The sequence below is a fragment of the Danio aesculapii genome, chromosome 21 (genome assembly GCF_903798145.1).
Source record: "Danio aesculapii chromosome 21, fDanAes4.1, whole genome shotgun sequence".
Taxonomy (NCBI): Eukaryota; Metazoa; Chordata; class Actinopteri; order Cypriniformes; family Danionidae; genus Danio; species Danio aesculapii.
Window position 1 is genome coordinate 37,113,538 of NC_079455.1, and position 17,648 is coordinate 37,131,185.

Genomic DNA, 17,648 nt, shown 5'->3' on the forward strand with positions numbered 1-17,648 from the left:
TGCTGAATTTAACCATTTTATTGAGTTCTACGCAATATTTAAAAAAAGCTATATTGATTTAACCTTAAAATCTTTGTCTTGTTTCATCTGCAATTATAGATTAATTTCCCCCCACTGCTCACAGTGTTTTCCCTCAACTAGTGATCTGAATTAAATGTACGATACATTTCACAAGCATATAATGCATTATTGCGTAGAACTCAATAAAAATGATAGGCAGCTCATTAGGTTTTATGACATCTATTATGTGTGTGCGCAGAAAATGCTTTGTGTTGAATGGGGCCTTCCCTCTTTCTCTCGTTTTTCTGTCTTAAAAGGGAACGTTAATGACGGTTATTTAGGTCGTTTACTGGCCCCTCTTAAGAAAATCAACAGATTGCACCAGCTCATGTGCTTTCCATCATTTTGTATTTTTGGAAATATCTCCTTTTAGGTAGCGCTAATGTCATGGCTTCCTGTCGTAGTGGGCGGTTCTTGGCTGTGACTGTGCTTCACTTTGTCGTTCAATTATACATTTTTTAAAGAAGTGCTTCTCATTGTGTGCGTGTGTGAAAAGAGAGGGAAGGCACAATCTGTTGCTCTTTTAAATAGAGTTTAAAAGCATAAATGACATGTTTTTGTAGGCCACAACCAAGAAATGAGCTAGCATGTCAGCACTTCTGCTTTAGTCAATTGATTTTTTGACATGTTTAAGGTTAATTGGCTGAAATAAGGTCTCTGATTAACAGACAATGACAGTGTTTTGTTGGCTTCATGATGTAGCATTAAATAATCATAATTAATAGTCTCGTGTCAGCTTTATATTGACATTAAACACATTTAATAATAATATGTAGCAACCAAAACCCATTTAAGGTCTGTTAAACATTAAAATCCATAATCATAATTTGGATGTTGCTGTCAAGCCAGTTTTATGTTTAGATGGCAACCTGATTCTTGCATCCAACCAAAATTCAGCATCTATCCAATAATATTCTCAATCTAACACTAGGTTTTCAACTAATTTTCAACCAAAATTCAACATGTTGGAGGTAAATGTCAAGCCAATGTTGAATTTCGGTTGAAATCATGTCTAGATGTCAACCAAAATTCATCATCTGTGCAATGTAGAGCATATTAACATTGGATTTTAACATCATTAAGACTCAAATTTTACTTTATCAAGCCAATCTCATGTTTAGACATGAGCTCAATTACCAAGTGAACTTTAACGTTTGTCAAATATTAGAGGCAGACATTGAACCAGTGTTGAACTTTGGCATCAACCTGATATTTATATTCAATCAAAGTCCAGTGACATCGAGCAATGGATTTTGACATCAACTCAATTTTTCAACTTCAATGTCGGTCCAATATTGGAGATTGACATCAATTTTCATTTTCAATTATCAATTTATATTCAGTGTTGGTGCCTGACATCAAGCCAGAATTGAATTTTTGATGTCAACCTGATTTTCAATAACAACCAAACTTCTACATTCTGTCCATCATCGGGGACTGACATCGACGCCATGTTTAGATGTCTACACAGTCATTTCCAATTAAATTTTTCACCAAATTTCAATGTCCGTCTAATATTGGAATTTTGACATCAGCTTGATATTCAATTGTCAATTTCTAGTCAACGTTGGCGCCTGACATCAAGCCAGAATTGAATTTTTGACGTCAACCTGATTTTCAATTAAATCCATACTTCTACATTCTGTCCAACGTTGGGGACTGACATTGATGCCATGTTTAGATGTCTACCCAGTCATTGCCAACTCAATTTTTCACCAAATTTCAATGTCCGTCCAATATTTGAGTTTTGACGTCAACTTAATTTTCATTACCAATTGTCAATTTCTATTAAGTGTTGGTGCCTGACATCAAGCCAGAATTAAATTTTAGACGTCAACCTTATTTTCAAATACAACCAAACTTCAACATTCTGTCCAACATTGGGGACTGACATCGACGCCATGTTTAGATGTCTACCCAGTCATTTCCAACTAAATATTTCCCCAAACTTTAATGTCCATCCAATATTGGAGTTTTGATGCAACTCAATTTTCATTATCAATTGTCAATTTCTGTTCAGCATTGGCGCCTGATATCAAGCCAGAATTACGTTTTTGATGTCAATCTGATTTTCAATTACAACCAAACTTTCACATTTTGTCCAAAATTGAAGACGGACATCGACGCCATGTTTAGATGTCTACCTAGTTATTTCCAACCAAAAGTCGTTGTCTGTCCTGCTTTGTAGGTTAAGGTCAATGCACTCAAACACTCAACATCTCTCCAATGTTGAAGGTTGCAGGCAACCAAAAATGACCTTACATTAACATACAATAGCCAATGGCCGCCATTTAGCTTTAAGTTTTTTAACATCTGTCAATTAAATTAATGAACAGGTCATATGCGTTTTCAGAAAAAAATCTTATCTGTAGTTTGTAACGTGGTTGTCCTTCAAAGTAAACAGTCTGCAAAGTATTCAATTAAAAAAGCTATGTCTGAATGAGTCGTTTTATCACAATCATTTTATGTCGACTCCGCTCTGATTGGTCAACACCATCGCATGACAATTCGTAACTTTTTTTATTAGTGGCTAATTTGTATGAATTTTTTCAATCTCATTCATATAATTTAGTACGATTTGCTCATCCCCCAATGACAGTTGGGTTTAGGGGTGGGGTTGGGTGCCACGCCTTTTAAAAACCATACATTTTCGTATGACTGATTAGCCACTAAACTGACAAAACACAAAATAGTCATGTTTCCTTGTGAGAGCAGGCTGAAATATTCAACCGGCCTAGTCTGTTTTGTTTGGAAATGTAACGCCCATTTTGGAGTGTTCGTATTAGAGCTGTGGTGAAAAATAATTGTCAAAAAGCATGGCTATTATCTCTTGAATTGATTCTGGGCTTAGTATTTAACAGCAGCTGGTGCGCTAGGCTAGTTTTTAACCATACACTCAAATACTCATGAGGAAGAGCGCTTGTGGGATTGTCTTCTGTGTCATGAGATTATTGTGTAAACAGCTCATTATGAACACTTTTGTGATTCGCTTAAACCTTTTTTAACTTTATTACAGATTTTGGCCATTTTAGGTTGTTAGCAAAATGACATTTGCTGTTTGTTTAAACTACTTATTCAAACTGAGCTAAAACAACACAATTCTTGAGTTTTTGGGGGAAGGACAACTTAACTGTTTCATGTTCAATCCACTTAAATTTGTAAAAACTAATAGGTTAACATGATTCCTTCACGTTGTCCCAACACAAATCAATTGTGTGGATCCCAGCATTTTTACAGTGCATTTGTAAGGAATTAGATGTAAGCAGAGTATGGTTGTTTGTAATGACTACAAAAGAGAATGGCAAATCCTTTTAAAAATGGATTTCTCAAATTATTTTTTTCGCCATAGCTCTAATATGAACAGCTTGAAATCTGCATTTCAATTCCAAACAAAACAGACTAGACCAGCTGACCAATCAGAGCAGAGCTGGCTTATGGAAGGGAGGGGTTTACATACCTCAAGCCTCAAATGATTCTAATATTGAAGGCACATTCTGATGAAATTTCAATATTTTCTGACCTTAGACTCAACTAAACTTGTTGTAGTGAACTCAATCATTTTAAATGAATTTAAAACCCCATACCTGCTCATAAAAGGGTTAGTCCACCCGAAAAACTAATTTCCTTTATTAATTACCTTCATTTTCTTTTCAATCCACTGACCTTCATTCATCTTTGGAACACAAACTGAGATATTTCATATTAAAACAAAGAGCCCCATGACCCTCCTTAGACAGCTATGAACATGAGATCTTCAAAGTCCAGAAAATGAATCAATAAGTAGTTACTAAAACACTTTTATGCACCAAAAAAACTGTAGAAGTGATTTTGTTCGCCTATATTATCTCTTCAGCTGTGGCATGTGCCAGTGTGTATTTGCCATGGCCAAAATGACGCTTGTGTATTGCACTGCTGACTCTAATGGCAATACATTCTATTGTCGTAATGAGGAAGAATGATGAGGAAGAAACAACATTGTCAAACAAAGTCTTTATTTTGAGTTTAATTAGAGTTTCGTATGATTACAGTTGAACCGCTGAAGTGTTTGGAGTGGAATGTTTTTGGTTCCGTTTCTGGACTTTGAAGGTATCGAGACCCTTGCTCTCTATCAAAGAATTGAAATGCTGAATATTGTAATCAAATCATCGATAAAATAATTCCAATTGGTCCCAGCTTGTGTATGCTGCATGTTCATTAAACTTTAAAGTGACCAAACATGAAAGATTGTTGTTAATTTTTTGTTTGGTGGAAGCTAAACAAGTGTAACGGAGGCCAGCTAGCGAAGTGCTATGCAGATAAACCTCGCTCCGCTGACCTCATAAGGTGCTCTAGCGACAGACGCTAGAGGCCATGGTCTTTAGCCTCCTTGTAAGAGCAACCGACTCCCATGCAAAGAATCGCCGATTTGATCCCAGCCCAGACTGGGTTGGGTGCAATAGGACCGGTGGGTTACATGTGTAATTATGTGTTCTTTAAAAAAAGGTAGAGTCTAGATGTTGACTCTTTTGCTGAATTGATGAACATTAAAGTATATAGGTTAGACAATTATGTTATTGCTGTATTATTTAATATTATTTTTATTATTATTATTATTATTAGTTAAATTTCTTTCGAACAGTATTAAGTTGTTTTGAGTTTCATATTATTCTCGTTGCATTTTTTTTTTTGCTAAACTGAACATTTAAAACTGTAGTTGTATGCCAATGTTAAAATAAAAATTGTTCTTTAAATGTTTATTTGTATTCTGAAGATGAACAAAGATGTCAAGGGATTGAAACAACATAATGGTGAGCAATTAATAACAGAACTCTCATTTTTGGGTGAACTAACCATTTAAAAACTTCAGAAAGTTGTATTAATTTCTTAAGAGGTCACACATTTCCTGCAATATTCCAATAGTGAATCAAACATTCCCATGTGAAAGGTGATGCAAACTTCTGGACGGGCCTACAAAATTACATCATCGCTGCAATACTCTATTTTATAAACACAGTCATTATTAACACTGACATCTCCCCTCTTCTTCTTTCCGAAACACAGTGGCATGGTTGATGAGGTTTTCTCTGTGCGAGAGATGACGGCTCTAGAACATACAGTCGATAATAGAGTCAAATCTGCAAAGGAATCGGGTGTGAATGTGCGCAGATGAGTGTCAAATGCAGGTTCTCTTGGCATGCAGCATTTCTATGAGGAGGTTGTTGCAGGGCACCTCTCCGCTCAGGTGTTTGTAGCACAGGTAGTCTTCGGCTTGCGAACTCAGCGCTCTGAGCTCAGGAAGGCGCAGCAGAATTTGGCTAAACCTGTCCGGGAATTGCGGATATGCGCACAGCGTGTACTCCAGCAGCGCGGCGTTCACCTGCTCGTACACACTCTCCACGTAAGGCTGGTTTTCCAACAGTTTCACATCTGCAGAGAAGCATCGACAGAGTCTGGTTAAAGTGGAAAATGGGTTTTCAAGCACTCGCTGAACACACACACATGCGGTCTTATTATGAAAAGCAGCTTTTGTTGACGCTAAATTGCTCTCACTTAAGGGAATCGGAACAATAAAGGGGCATTTTCTCCTGACGCTGAGAAAGAGAGGGGCACGGCGGCATAGACCAATATGGGGTCAATCCATTAAACTTCTTTTGAGCCAGAGTCTCTCTATAGATGGCGCGTGTGCGTCTGCGAGTGGATACGGGGTCCGGCTCCCTGCCTTTGTAAACAGCAGTGATTCAGAAGGCTTTCATTTTAATTAAGCCCATTACCCAGTTACCGCACAGCAAGCGCCACACAAAACACGCTGCCACTCACGACAAATAGCCTGATACAAGCGCGTCCTCGTTAGCGGGGCTCGAAATCAATGCAATATTCATCTTTTGAGAAGTTAATTAGCCTCGGTCAAACCCCAGCGGAGGAAATATAGATACGCTCAATAAGACGCGGAGGACAGGGTGACGGCGGTGCGGCGTAGGCTATGAAAATGCCTTTTATATTATACTATTAAAACATCAGCTGAGCTGAGGCAGAGAGACAGAAAGAAAGATGAAATTTAGCACATGTTCATCATTAACGGGAAGCTGTTTTGGCCTCTGGAATTAGTTAAATGTCATTAAAAACGCTCAAGAGGAACTTATTAAGGTTTAAAACTTCTAAGTGTTATATGACACTTGCACTATATGCAAAAAGTTATCATTTTATTGGCCAATCAGGATTCAGAAAGTGAAACTTTTAGGACTCAGGCTTGGTGGATTTGACATGAGGTTAATGAAAAGATTCCCAAACTATTTCTAGAGCTGCAGAAATGATGATGTCATAACATCTAATCATAACCCTTTCACACAATAAAACAGTAGTGTTCAAAAGTTTGGGGTCAGAAAGATTTTCTCTCTGTTTTTCTGTTTGTGAAAAGTAATTAACACTTTTTATTCAGCAAGGACGCAATGAATTCAATCAAAGTGACAGTAAAGACATTTATAATGTCACAAAAGATTTTCAATTCAAGTAGGTGGTGTTCTCTTGAACTTTCTGCTCATCAAAGTAACTTTAAAATACATATTGCAGTTTTTTTTTCTGTCCTTCGGCTCAGTCTATTTATTAATCTGGGGTCGCCACAGCAGAATGAACCGCCAACTTATCCAGCATATGTTTCACACAGCAGATGCACTGCCAGCTGCAACCCAGTACTGGGAAACACCCATACATTAGTGCTAACCACTGAGACAATGAATACTGCAGTTTCCGCAGGATTATTAAGAAGAATCATCAAATCAACATAATTAGGATGGTTTCTGAAAAATCATGTGACACTGAAAACTGAAGTAGGTTTAAATAAAGAGTATTAATTATTTTAAATGACAATAATATTTCACATTACTAATTTTATTGGATTAATTCGCAAATAAATGCAACGTAGGTGAAAATAAATATTAATGTAAATATTAATATTTGAAAATATCTGAAATATATTAAAGAGAAAAACATCTCCAAACTTTTGAACACTGGTTTCTAAATGATTCACTTCTAAAACGTCACATGCAAAGATACCAGCCAATCATAACAGCGCTCATTTACATATGAAAGTCTCACAGCAACATATTAAAAACCCCTTATTTAAAGGAATAATTCAGAAAATTCTGTATTTAATCATATTTACTTATATTTACTCATTCTTAATTTGTTTCAGAGCATTTAAGAGTTTCTTTCTTCTGTTAAAGACAAAAGAACCTATTTTGAAAAATGTTGGAAACCTGTAACCATTGACTTCCATAGTATTTGTTTTCTATACTATGGAAGTCAATGGTTACAGGTTTTCAGCTTTCTTCAAAATATCTTCTTTTGTAATTAATAGAAAAATAAACTAATAAAGATTTGGAAATATATGAGGCTAAGTACATGGTAAGTAATTTTTCATTTTTGGGAGAACTATCCCTTTAACTGAAAAACAAAAATGGAAAATCACAATTAAAGATAATGATCAATGATTTTAAAGGTTGAACTATACTTCTGCGTCGAGTGATCATCGTGACCCATGGCACTAGCCTTGCGTGTAGCTGTGCATTTATACTTCTGATTGCTGTTTGTGTTGCCATAACACTGCAATAACACTTCTGAAACGCTAGCTGGCAGTAGGTTTTTATGTTCCTCTGTGTCGAGTTTCTTCGCTGGTGTTTTGTTTTTTTCTGAACGCTACCTTAATGTACAAGTAGCTCAAACTCGATCATTCAAAGGTGGAAACCGGCGGACGTGCAACAACTTTAATCATAAGGTAAACACAAAACAAAAGTTTCCATCTGAAGCTCCTCAGTGGGACTCGACACTTGTAAAAACTCGCTCCACTGGGTTTGCACGGCTCTCGCTATGTGTCATTGCGACATGAAGTTGAATTTTTTGAGAGGCGAGCATGAGCGTCAGCCACGGCGAGGGCTATGCTACCATGCGAAGGCTGCGCTTGCACTTGATGCAGAAGTATAAATCAGCTTTAAGGCTGCATATATCTCCTCTAAGCTAGGTTTTATTAATGTTTAAAGTCCACATAAACTGGAAGCTACAACTGTTTTATCCTGTATTGTGAAGCAGATCTTAGAGAAACAGAATATTAAATGAGAAAACAGTGGGCGTGGCTTTATTTCTACTGTGAGCTGATTGGATGTAGTAAAGTAGACATTTCATTCAGAAAGATTGGGAAAAGGGGTGGGGAGAGTTTTTATAGATTAACAGACTCCTCCTCCTCACCATTATTTCTGTTTGTTGTTAAAATTGACAGCTGGAGGGGTGTGGTTAAGTATATTAGCCACGCACAATACATCAGACAGATATAATCTGAGAATTTATCAGAAAACAAACAGGAAGAGGATTTTTAGATTTTAACTTTAGATTACAAGAGGAAACAATTTTTTCCCTAATGACATGCACAGGTAAAATGTTCACCACTAAACTAGCAATGTGAGCTAGCAAAATCATATGGTTAGTTTTGATTTCGAGTGTACATTAATATTAAAATGTGCATCAGTGAAATTGCTCCCTGATTCTCACCTGGGTTAAAGAGGATGAGGTATTTGAGGCAGGCGGTTTCTCTGCGGTCCAGCTGAAGCTCCTGTAGACGCTGCACCAGCTCCTGTCCTCTCTGGATCATCCCGCTAAGAGTGACCCCTGCCTGGGCCAGGAGAGATGCAAGCTCCACCTGACACACACACACACACACACAGTTAATATCATACGGAGAATGACACACTGTAGATATAGGCTGAATGGATGTGTCTTGTTTTGAGTGTGTGTTTCATACCTCCTGTCCAGTAATGAGAAGCACACTGTCCTCTTTCCCATGATGTAACTGTCTGGCAACATAGTCCAGCACTAGAAGTTCACTCCAGCAGTTATGCAGCAACTTCATCTGATCTCCAACCTGACGAGCACAGGGAATAAATTAAATTGTGTGAATAAAGGAAATTGGAAACTAATTTATGAAGAAAAAAAAATATATATATATATATATATATATATATATTTATATATATTAAAAATATATAGAGTATAATATAATATACTCAATTATAATTAATAGAGATACATATACTATAATTATATGTATATCATTAATGGAGTATAATAATAAAGAGTACTGAGTACACCCCCTTCTGAAAGATAAATTAAGCAAAACTGTTTTATTAAACAGTTTTATCCATTAAGAGTTTCATCACACATAACATTTTTAGTAATAGAAAATAATTACTTATAATTTATAATATAAAACTTATACATTTTAATATAACACAAACTAATTATTTTAAAATACTATTACAATTAGTACAACTTAAATATACTTATTTGTCTTTCTCTTAATTTTTCCTGTTTATTAAAATTTTATGTAATATTTTTGCCTTTCATTATGTACAAAGTTTTTAGCTGTGATCTAGTTTTGGCTTAATTATACAAATATATTATTGTACAGAAAATAGTCATTTTAAAGGACAAAAAAATTGTAATGTAAAAAAGAGATCAAGATACGTATTTGTGTTTAATTATGATTATGCTATTTTATAAATACTTGCATTTATATATACACTCACTGGCCACTTTATTAGGTACACCTGTCCAACTGCCCGTAAACGCAAATTTCTAATCAGCCAATTACATGGCAGCAACTCAATGCATTTAGGCATGTAGACATGTTCAAGATGGGGAACAAAAGTGATTTGAGTGACTTTGAACGTGGCATTGTTGTCGGTGCCAGACGGGCTGGTCTTAGTATTTCAGAAACTGCTGATCTACTGGGATTTTCACACACAACAGAGAATGGTCCAAAAAAAGAAAATATCCAGCGAGCAGCAGTTCAGTGGGCACAAATGCCTTGTTGATGCCAGAGGTCAGAGGAGAATGGCCAGACTGGTTCGAGCTGATATAAAGGAAACATTAACTCAAATAACCACTCATTACAACCGAGGTTTGCAGAAGAGCATCTCTGAACACACAACACGTCCAACCTTGAGGCAGATGGGCTACAGCAGCAGAAGACCACACCACTACTGTCAGCTAAGAACAGGAAATTAAAGCTACAGTTCGCACAGGCTCACCAAAATTGTATAATAGAAGATTGGAAAAGCCTGTCTGGTTTGATGAGTCTCGATATCTGCTGTAACATTCGGCTGGTAGGGTCAGAATTTGGCTTCAACAACATGAAAGCATGGATCCATCCTGCATTGTATCAACGGTTCAGGCTGCTGCTGGTGGTGTAATGGTGTGGGGGATATTTTCTTGGCACACTTTGGGCCCATTAGTACCAATTGAGCATGGTTTCAACGCCACAGCCTACCTGAGTATAAGTGCTGACCATGTCCATTCCTTTATGACCACAGTGTACCCATCTTCTGATGGCTACTTCCAGCAGGATAATGCGCCATGCCATAAAGTGCGAATCATCTCATACTGGTCTCTTAAACATGACATTGAGTTCACTGTACTCAAATGGCCTCCACAGTTACCAGCTCTCAATCCAATAGAGCACCTTTGGGATGTGGTGGAAAGGGAGAGTCGCATCGTGGATGTACAGCTGAATCTGCAGCAACTGCGTGATGCTATCATGTCAATATGGAAAATATTTTCAAAATCTCTGAGGAAAATTACCAGTACCTTGTTGAATCTATGCCACGAAGGATTAAGGCAGTTCTGAAGGCAAAAGTGGGTCCAACCCGGTACTAGTAAGGTGTACATAATAAGTGCCCATATATATATATATATATATATATATATATATATATATATATATATATATATATATATATATATATATATATATATATATATATATATATATATACACTTTCCTCTTATTCAGCTAACTACAATGTGAATATGTCATTGTGCCTTCACACATGGACATTCAAACAGGTTTAAAAGGATCTTCACCCACACAAATTTTCCAGAGCGCTTCAAGTTTCCACCTCCAACACAATAGCATTGAGTTTCTGTATAAAAATGGAACAGAATGGACTGAACCATCATTCATGCTAGCAGAGATGGGATTCATCACTCATTCAATGAATCGCAGTATAGCCGGACGCTATTATGGCTATTCACAGTCCAATTTAGCAGGTGTAACTGGATTGAAAATAGCCAGTTATGTGGATGATATAATTCTACAGTGACAACTTTCGGCTCACTCTGGCATACAAGATTGGTGACCCCGGCCAAGCCTCTCGGGGCCGAACAGTTAATTGCAGCAGAAATGCACTGTTTTTTTTCCTCTTTTAAAGCGCATAGAATTGGATGCGAGCTTCATCACTTCTTTTATGCCGCGCTGCTGTTGCCATGACGAGAGAAACGGCACATTCAGCTCACAGTGAAGGAAGCTGGACTGACTGTAGACATGCAGGAACACATTGTGCAAGAGGAGAGACAAAAACCCACACGCGGCAGATTTCAATGCAAATGGAGGAGAGCAATGCTGATATGAATGTATTAAATACCATTTCTTTTCATACCTAAGAAATGACAGGATTTTTGTAGCCATCCACTCTAAAACTGAACAAATATGATTATATCTGTCAAAATATTTAGGCTCAATGTAAAAAATTTTGCTATTATAAATTCAGCAAAACCCTAACAACAGACTGTATGAAATGCTAGGCTACTTTCATTTAAATTTGGGTTAAATATGGACCAACCCAACATTCATTCATTTTCCTTCAGCTTAGTCTCTATTTCAGAGGTCACCACAGCGAATGCCCTTCCAGTTGCAACCCAGTGTTGGAAAATACCCATACACACTCATTCACACTCACACACTACGGCCAATTTGATCCAATTCACTTATAGCTCATAACTTTGGACCATGGGGAACACCAGAGCACCTAGCCCAAATGGCCCAGCCGGGACTCGAACCAGCGACCTTCTTGCTGTGAGGCAACAGTGCTAACCACTAAACCCCCATGCCACCCCCAACCCCCCCCCCCCCCCCCAATATTGCAATTAAAGGCACTGTGTGTAATTTTTACCATTAGAGGGTACATATTCACAACAAACAAAGGTGTATTTTGATGACTTCATGACTGAGTGTGAAATCATGGGAGTTGTGGTCTTCAGACATCCTACAGGACTCCTGCAGAAATCATGTTGATGGATGAGCTAAAGTATTCAACAATTATTATCATGGTACTATGAAGCAGAGTAAAGCTGAAAGCTATGAAAGGGAAATTAGAGAAACATTGAAGCTATTGCTGATGAGAGAAGAGTGTGATGTGGCTTAAAAGCAGCAGAGCTTTTATTATGCCACATTCTAACATGTGGAGGGTTACAGCTCTGCAGAGTTTAAGCTTTAACCCCAATTAAACACACCTGATCAAACTAATTGAGTGCTTCAGGCTTGTTTGAAACCTACAGGTAAAGCCGTGGTCACACTGCACATACACATACAAATGCAGCATACCAAAAAACACAAGCTCGTGTGAAAGATTTCGCAGTTCACTGCGTTGCAAAGTTCAAGCTTGGTGAACTCCTAACCCAAACCCTGACCTATGAAATCCCATCACATGATAGCATGAGATCAATCGAAGATCAAAACATGACCTCTTTGAACATATGGACCAATCGCTGGCTTTTTTTAATGTCCAATCATCTAGTTTAATACCACCCAAACATAAACACAGTTCAGCTGAAATCAGAAAAACCGACACCATTTATTCCCTTTCAGACAATTATGATTATGGGGCAGATTATCAACCCATCAGCTCAAGTCTTTGCACCAAACTCTCAAATCACCTCAAATGCATTTGTATGGTTTTTCAAATATGTTAGACTTGTTAATCTGGTGCACTTTTGCTTTAGAGGTCTGTAAAACACAGGATCGGAAATCCACCTAATAAGACAAAATGACAATTTGTATTCAACCCCTTTTCTTTTAACTGTCGGTTTGGTTTAAAGCAGAGATGCCCAAAGTAGGGCCTGCGGGCCAAAGTTGGCCTATTGTAAGCTTTGATTTGGCCCACCATCCCATCTTAGACGAGAGTGAGAATGATGAAAGGGCTTGGGGCGAATGCCTTTAACACAAAGATTGTCATTTCTAATTTGACGTAACTTTTTTTGCAGACACATCGGTAAGCAAATCAAGGAAAAACTAGTGTAATTTTGTTGTAAATGAGATTTGTTTTTACTGTATTAAGTTCCCTATACAATATATTAAATGCTATATTAGTTAATATAAAGCAACGTTTTCTAGTCATTTTTTTATATTAAATTAGTTAGGAAATTACCCATGGTAACTATATTTAAATTTGGCCCACTAGCCTCAATCAAGTTTGGTTTTTGGCCCGTCATTAGAAAAAAGTTTGGGCACCCCTGGTTTAGGGTAAGGTTTTATGTAGGCGAGATGTTTTTTCAGATGCAATGTGTCTTTTAGCTCCACTTATGGGTCGTTTGATTTAAGAATGGTGGGAATTTGTGCAATATAAAACCTTAATAGTTAAGTTTATCTGATTCTGAGGACGTTAAATAGGCTGTTCAGCATCACCTGCTGAACATTTTGTTTTGAAACTACTGTGAAACATGCAAGAAGCAATGTGACAGTTTTTGCAAAACATAAGTCCCACTGGCACTTATCTGTCATGCTTTTCCATACAAAAATGAAGAAAAAGCAAAGTGAATGTTGTGCCTAATAGAATATAGAGAAGAAGATTTCAGCTAAAGCCCTTCTAAAGAAACACATTTCATTACTGAAAAGAAAGCCTTCATGAATAAACATAGAAACACTTCTATCTGACTGGAAGTGAACTTTCTGCAAGCAAAGCTAGATTGTATTGAAGAGAATTAAAGTGTGATCAGATGACGGTATGGTTTACAGTAAAGACTCAAAGTAGAAAGAAGCTATAAAGTTACATTCAGAGACAAATTACAACTACAAACACTACTGGATGACCAGATTCTCAAAACACTCCAATGACACATTGAAAACAAAACAGTATCACATCTACTGTACTTCTGCAAACTAGCCACTCAAAAGCATCATTCTTACAGGAAGAAATCCATGTATCCATATACTTGTACAGTTGAAGTCAGAATTATTAGCCCTCCTAAATTATTAGCCTCCCTGTATATTCATTGATTTTCCTTCGGCTTAATTTCTTTATTCATCAGGGGTCACCCAAGCGGAATGAACTGCAGACTAATCCAGCATATGTTTTAACGCAGCGGATGCCCTTCCAGACACAACCCAGTACTGGGAAACACTCATACATTCTTGCATTCACACACATACACTAAAGCCATTTTAGCTTAATCAATTCACCTATAGCGCATGTGTTTGGACTGTGGGTGAAACCAGAGCAACCGGAGGAAACTCACGCTAGTATGGGGAGAACATACAAACTTCACATAGAAACACCAACTGGCCCAGCCAGGACTCAAATAAGTGACCTTCTTGATGTGGGGCAGTAATGCTAACCATCATGCCGCCCCCCTATATATATATATATATATATATATATATATATATATATATATATATATATATATATATATATATATATATATATATATATATATATATATTGATATATTGATATATTTGATGTCTGATGTTTGAGAAAATATAAAGGTCACTAACTTTATCAATTCTTTCACTATTTCTTTTTACTGTACCTTAAATATGCCCTGAGGTGTGACAGCAAAAATGTAAGAAATTAGGTAAAAGCTTTTAATAATACCAATAGCGTGAGAGGAATTTATCTTCATTGTCTCTTATCTTAAAATAGTCCTCTTTGTTTTATATATCAAATTATGAATAATACATATGTTTTCTCCATAACTTGTCAGACTTGTTGGAGATTTTCAATTAACAGGGTTTTCACAAAGAACAACAAAACGTAACAATTATATATTGCATGGTTCCAAAAAAGTTAAATATATGAACAATTCTGGGACAAAAACTTGTCACATGGGGCTTCAGTCACATGCTTTTAAATGGGGTCCTTGAACTAATGAAAGTTTTTTGTGGAATTGCCTGATTTAAAATTACATTTAAAGTCAAACTTATTAGCTCCTGTGATTTTTTTTCTTTTTCAAATATTTCCCAAATGAAGTTTAACAGAGCAATAGATTTTTTCTTTTGGAAAAAGTCTTATCTGGAATAAAAGCAGCTTTTAATTTTTTTTTTATAATTTTAAGGTCATTATTATTAGCCCATTTAAGCAATATTTTTTTTCCAATTGTCTACAGACCAAACTATTATGTTTATAAATGTTTAAAAAAAAAATCTCTCCTTTAAACAGAAATTGGGGAAAAAATATAATATAATTAAAATTTAACAGGAGGGCGAACTCTCAACTGCATGGTGAAACAATTATTGTCATTTACTCAAAAAATAGCCACATGTAAGGTCTGATATATATTCATTAATGATCTTACAAGTTTCTATTTAATTGATAAGATTTATTGAACTAGGCTTGAGACAGTCACACACCATAAGACAGTTTTGTAAATTCAAAATGTCAACTTTTATAACACAGCAGGTTTTAATAACAAGTGATCCATGGAAGACCATGTTTAAGCATTTACTGCATTTTAAATATGACAATACTAATTATATAAAAATTTGGCATACGTGTGACTGAAAATGCAACATGGAAAAAAGTATTGAACAAATCACCATTTTTCTCAGAAAACATATTTCTAAAGGTGCGTTATTTAGAAATTTTCCCCGGATGTTGGTAACAACCAAAGGAATCCAGATATGCAAAGAAAACAAATCTAATTGGTTTACAAATGAAGTTATGCGTAATAAAATGAAATCATGCAGAAAACAAGTGTTGAACACATGAGGAAAGGGAGATGCAGAAAGGCAGTGAAAGCCCACACAGCAGCTGAAATCTCTCAGTAGTTCTTTCGCTCATTAGCTGCTTCAGTTCAACATCTACATTATCAGGATGATGAAGATGAAATCAGGGTGGACATTTTAGCAAGAAATGATGCAAAACACAGCCAAGGAAACTCTCAAATGCTTTCAGAGAAAGAAAATCAAGCTGTAGAATGGCCAAGCCAATCACCTGACTTGAATCCAATAGAAAATACAAATTAAAGAGCAGATTTGATAGATGAGATCCACAGAATCATCAAGATTTTAACACTCCGTTGAAGTCTGTGAAAAACTCACACCTGAGCAATGTATTTGACTTCATTCTCCATATAAGAGGCGTCTTTAAGCTGCTGTCACCAAAAAAAGCCTTTTATATAAAGTATTAAATACATTTCAGTAGTTCAGCGCTTTCTCCTTGTCATTTCATTGCTATTACACAGAACTAATATTTCAGAATTTAATGTTTTGCTTTATTTTTATGCTTGTATTGTTTGGGATTTTACCAAAATCTGGTTCAATTCCATGTCAACAGCTCCTTTAGAAATATTATTCCCAGGAAAAAAACATGATGTGTTCAATACTTATTTTCCCCGCTGTATATAAATATATATTCATCACAAACAAATAAAAAGTATTGCTAAGGTAATGAGTCTCAGACTTATACAAAGAATTGCATTCTGCAACAATAAGCATTATGCAAATTAAATAAGTAATATGCAAATATAAACTAAAAATAACTACATTGTTTTCACATGGCTTCATGACATTTAATTAACTGAGCTGCATGCTTTGTTTTTGCCATTTTTAATTTTGTTTCTTAATTTCTTAAGCTAACAAGCAATCCATGACGTGCAAAGAAAACCAGGTAAAATATACTGTATACAGCTTTATTAATTAAACTGACTGAAAATTCATCAAGAATGAAAACTAAACAAAAGACTATATAAATGATCCCATCACAGTTCTACAACCAGCACTTTCAGAAAAATACAAACTTGCCTTTTAAATACCGGACCCGCAACTTACTAGCATTACTAGTGTACTCTGATTTTTATTTGATTTTTTTCAGTATGTGCTCGGCGGCATCACCATAAGTGCTATGTGAGGTGCTTTTGGAGAGTGTCAAATGCCCTTGGCACCCCGGTGTGGGCTATTATATGGGACGGAGAAAAAGCTTTGCTCTGAAAAGATTATGAGTAAAACAAGACCCTTGTCCATTTCTCAGCAGTAGCTGTTGACTCTGAAAGCACACACAGACGCAAACACATTCACTTCTACACTTGAACGCCACAACACTTCCCTGTCAGCGCTTTATACATTTTGTAACCCTCATTTATCGGCGATAATACCTGCCCGCTGGCCCAGACTTCCACAACGCAGGCTTTATTCCTGTAGCCGTTTCTCTTTCTGCTTTATCTTTGTAAAACACGCCTCTGTTTGTGTTGCGAAAAATTCGGGATTTGGACTCAGAAGGACACAAATATCAATTTGTGCGAATGAGGGGGTCAAATCATAAAGAGACCAATGAGGAGAGAAGCTACAGTACATTCAGAATGTGGTTTTAATATATTATACAGTTTTATTTCATTATTATACGTAACTCTGGATTACAAATGTTGCAGGGGTATACTTTTGTCAATAGCAAAAATGCATTGTATGGGTCAAAATACAGATTTTTTTGGACACACTTTATTTTAAAGAGGTTGAAATAATGCAAAAATCACTTTTATAAGAGGTCTAAACAGAGTTGTGTGGCAGCAGG

General features: G+C 36.3%; 1 protein-coding gene across 1 annotated transcript in view; it reads right to left on the bottom strand.

The window, feature by feature from the left end:
* Positions 1-5,212: 5,212 nt before the first annotated feature.
* nr5a1b (nuclear receptor subfamily 5, group A, member 1b) overlaps positions 5,213-17,648 on the bottom strand; it is a 30,092-nt gene continuing 17,656 nt past the window's right edge. Inside the window, exons 4-6 of the mRNA XM_056446411.1 lie at positions 8,828-8,947; positions 8,578-8,725; positions 5,213-5,466 (exon numbers count right to left, since the gene is read on the bottom strand). Of these exons, the coding sequence (XP_056302386.1) occupies positions 5,213-5,466; positions 8,578-8,725; positions 8,828-8,947 (522 nt within the window). The remainder of the gene's footprint in view (positions 5,467-8,577; positions 8,726-8,827; positions 8,948-17,648) is intronic.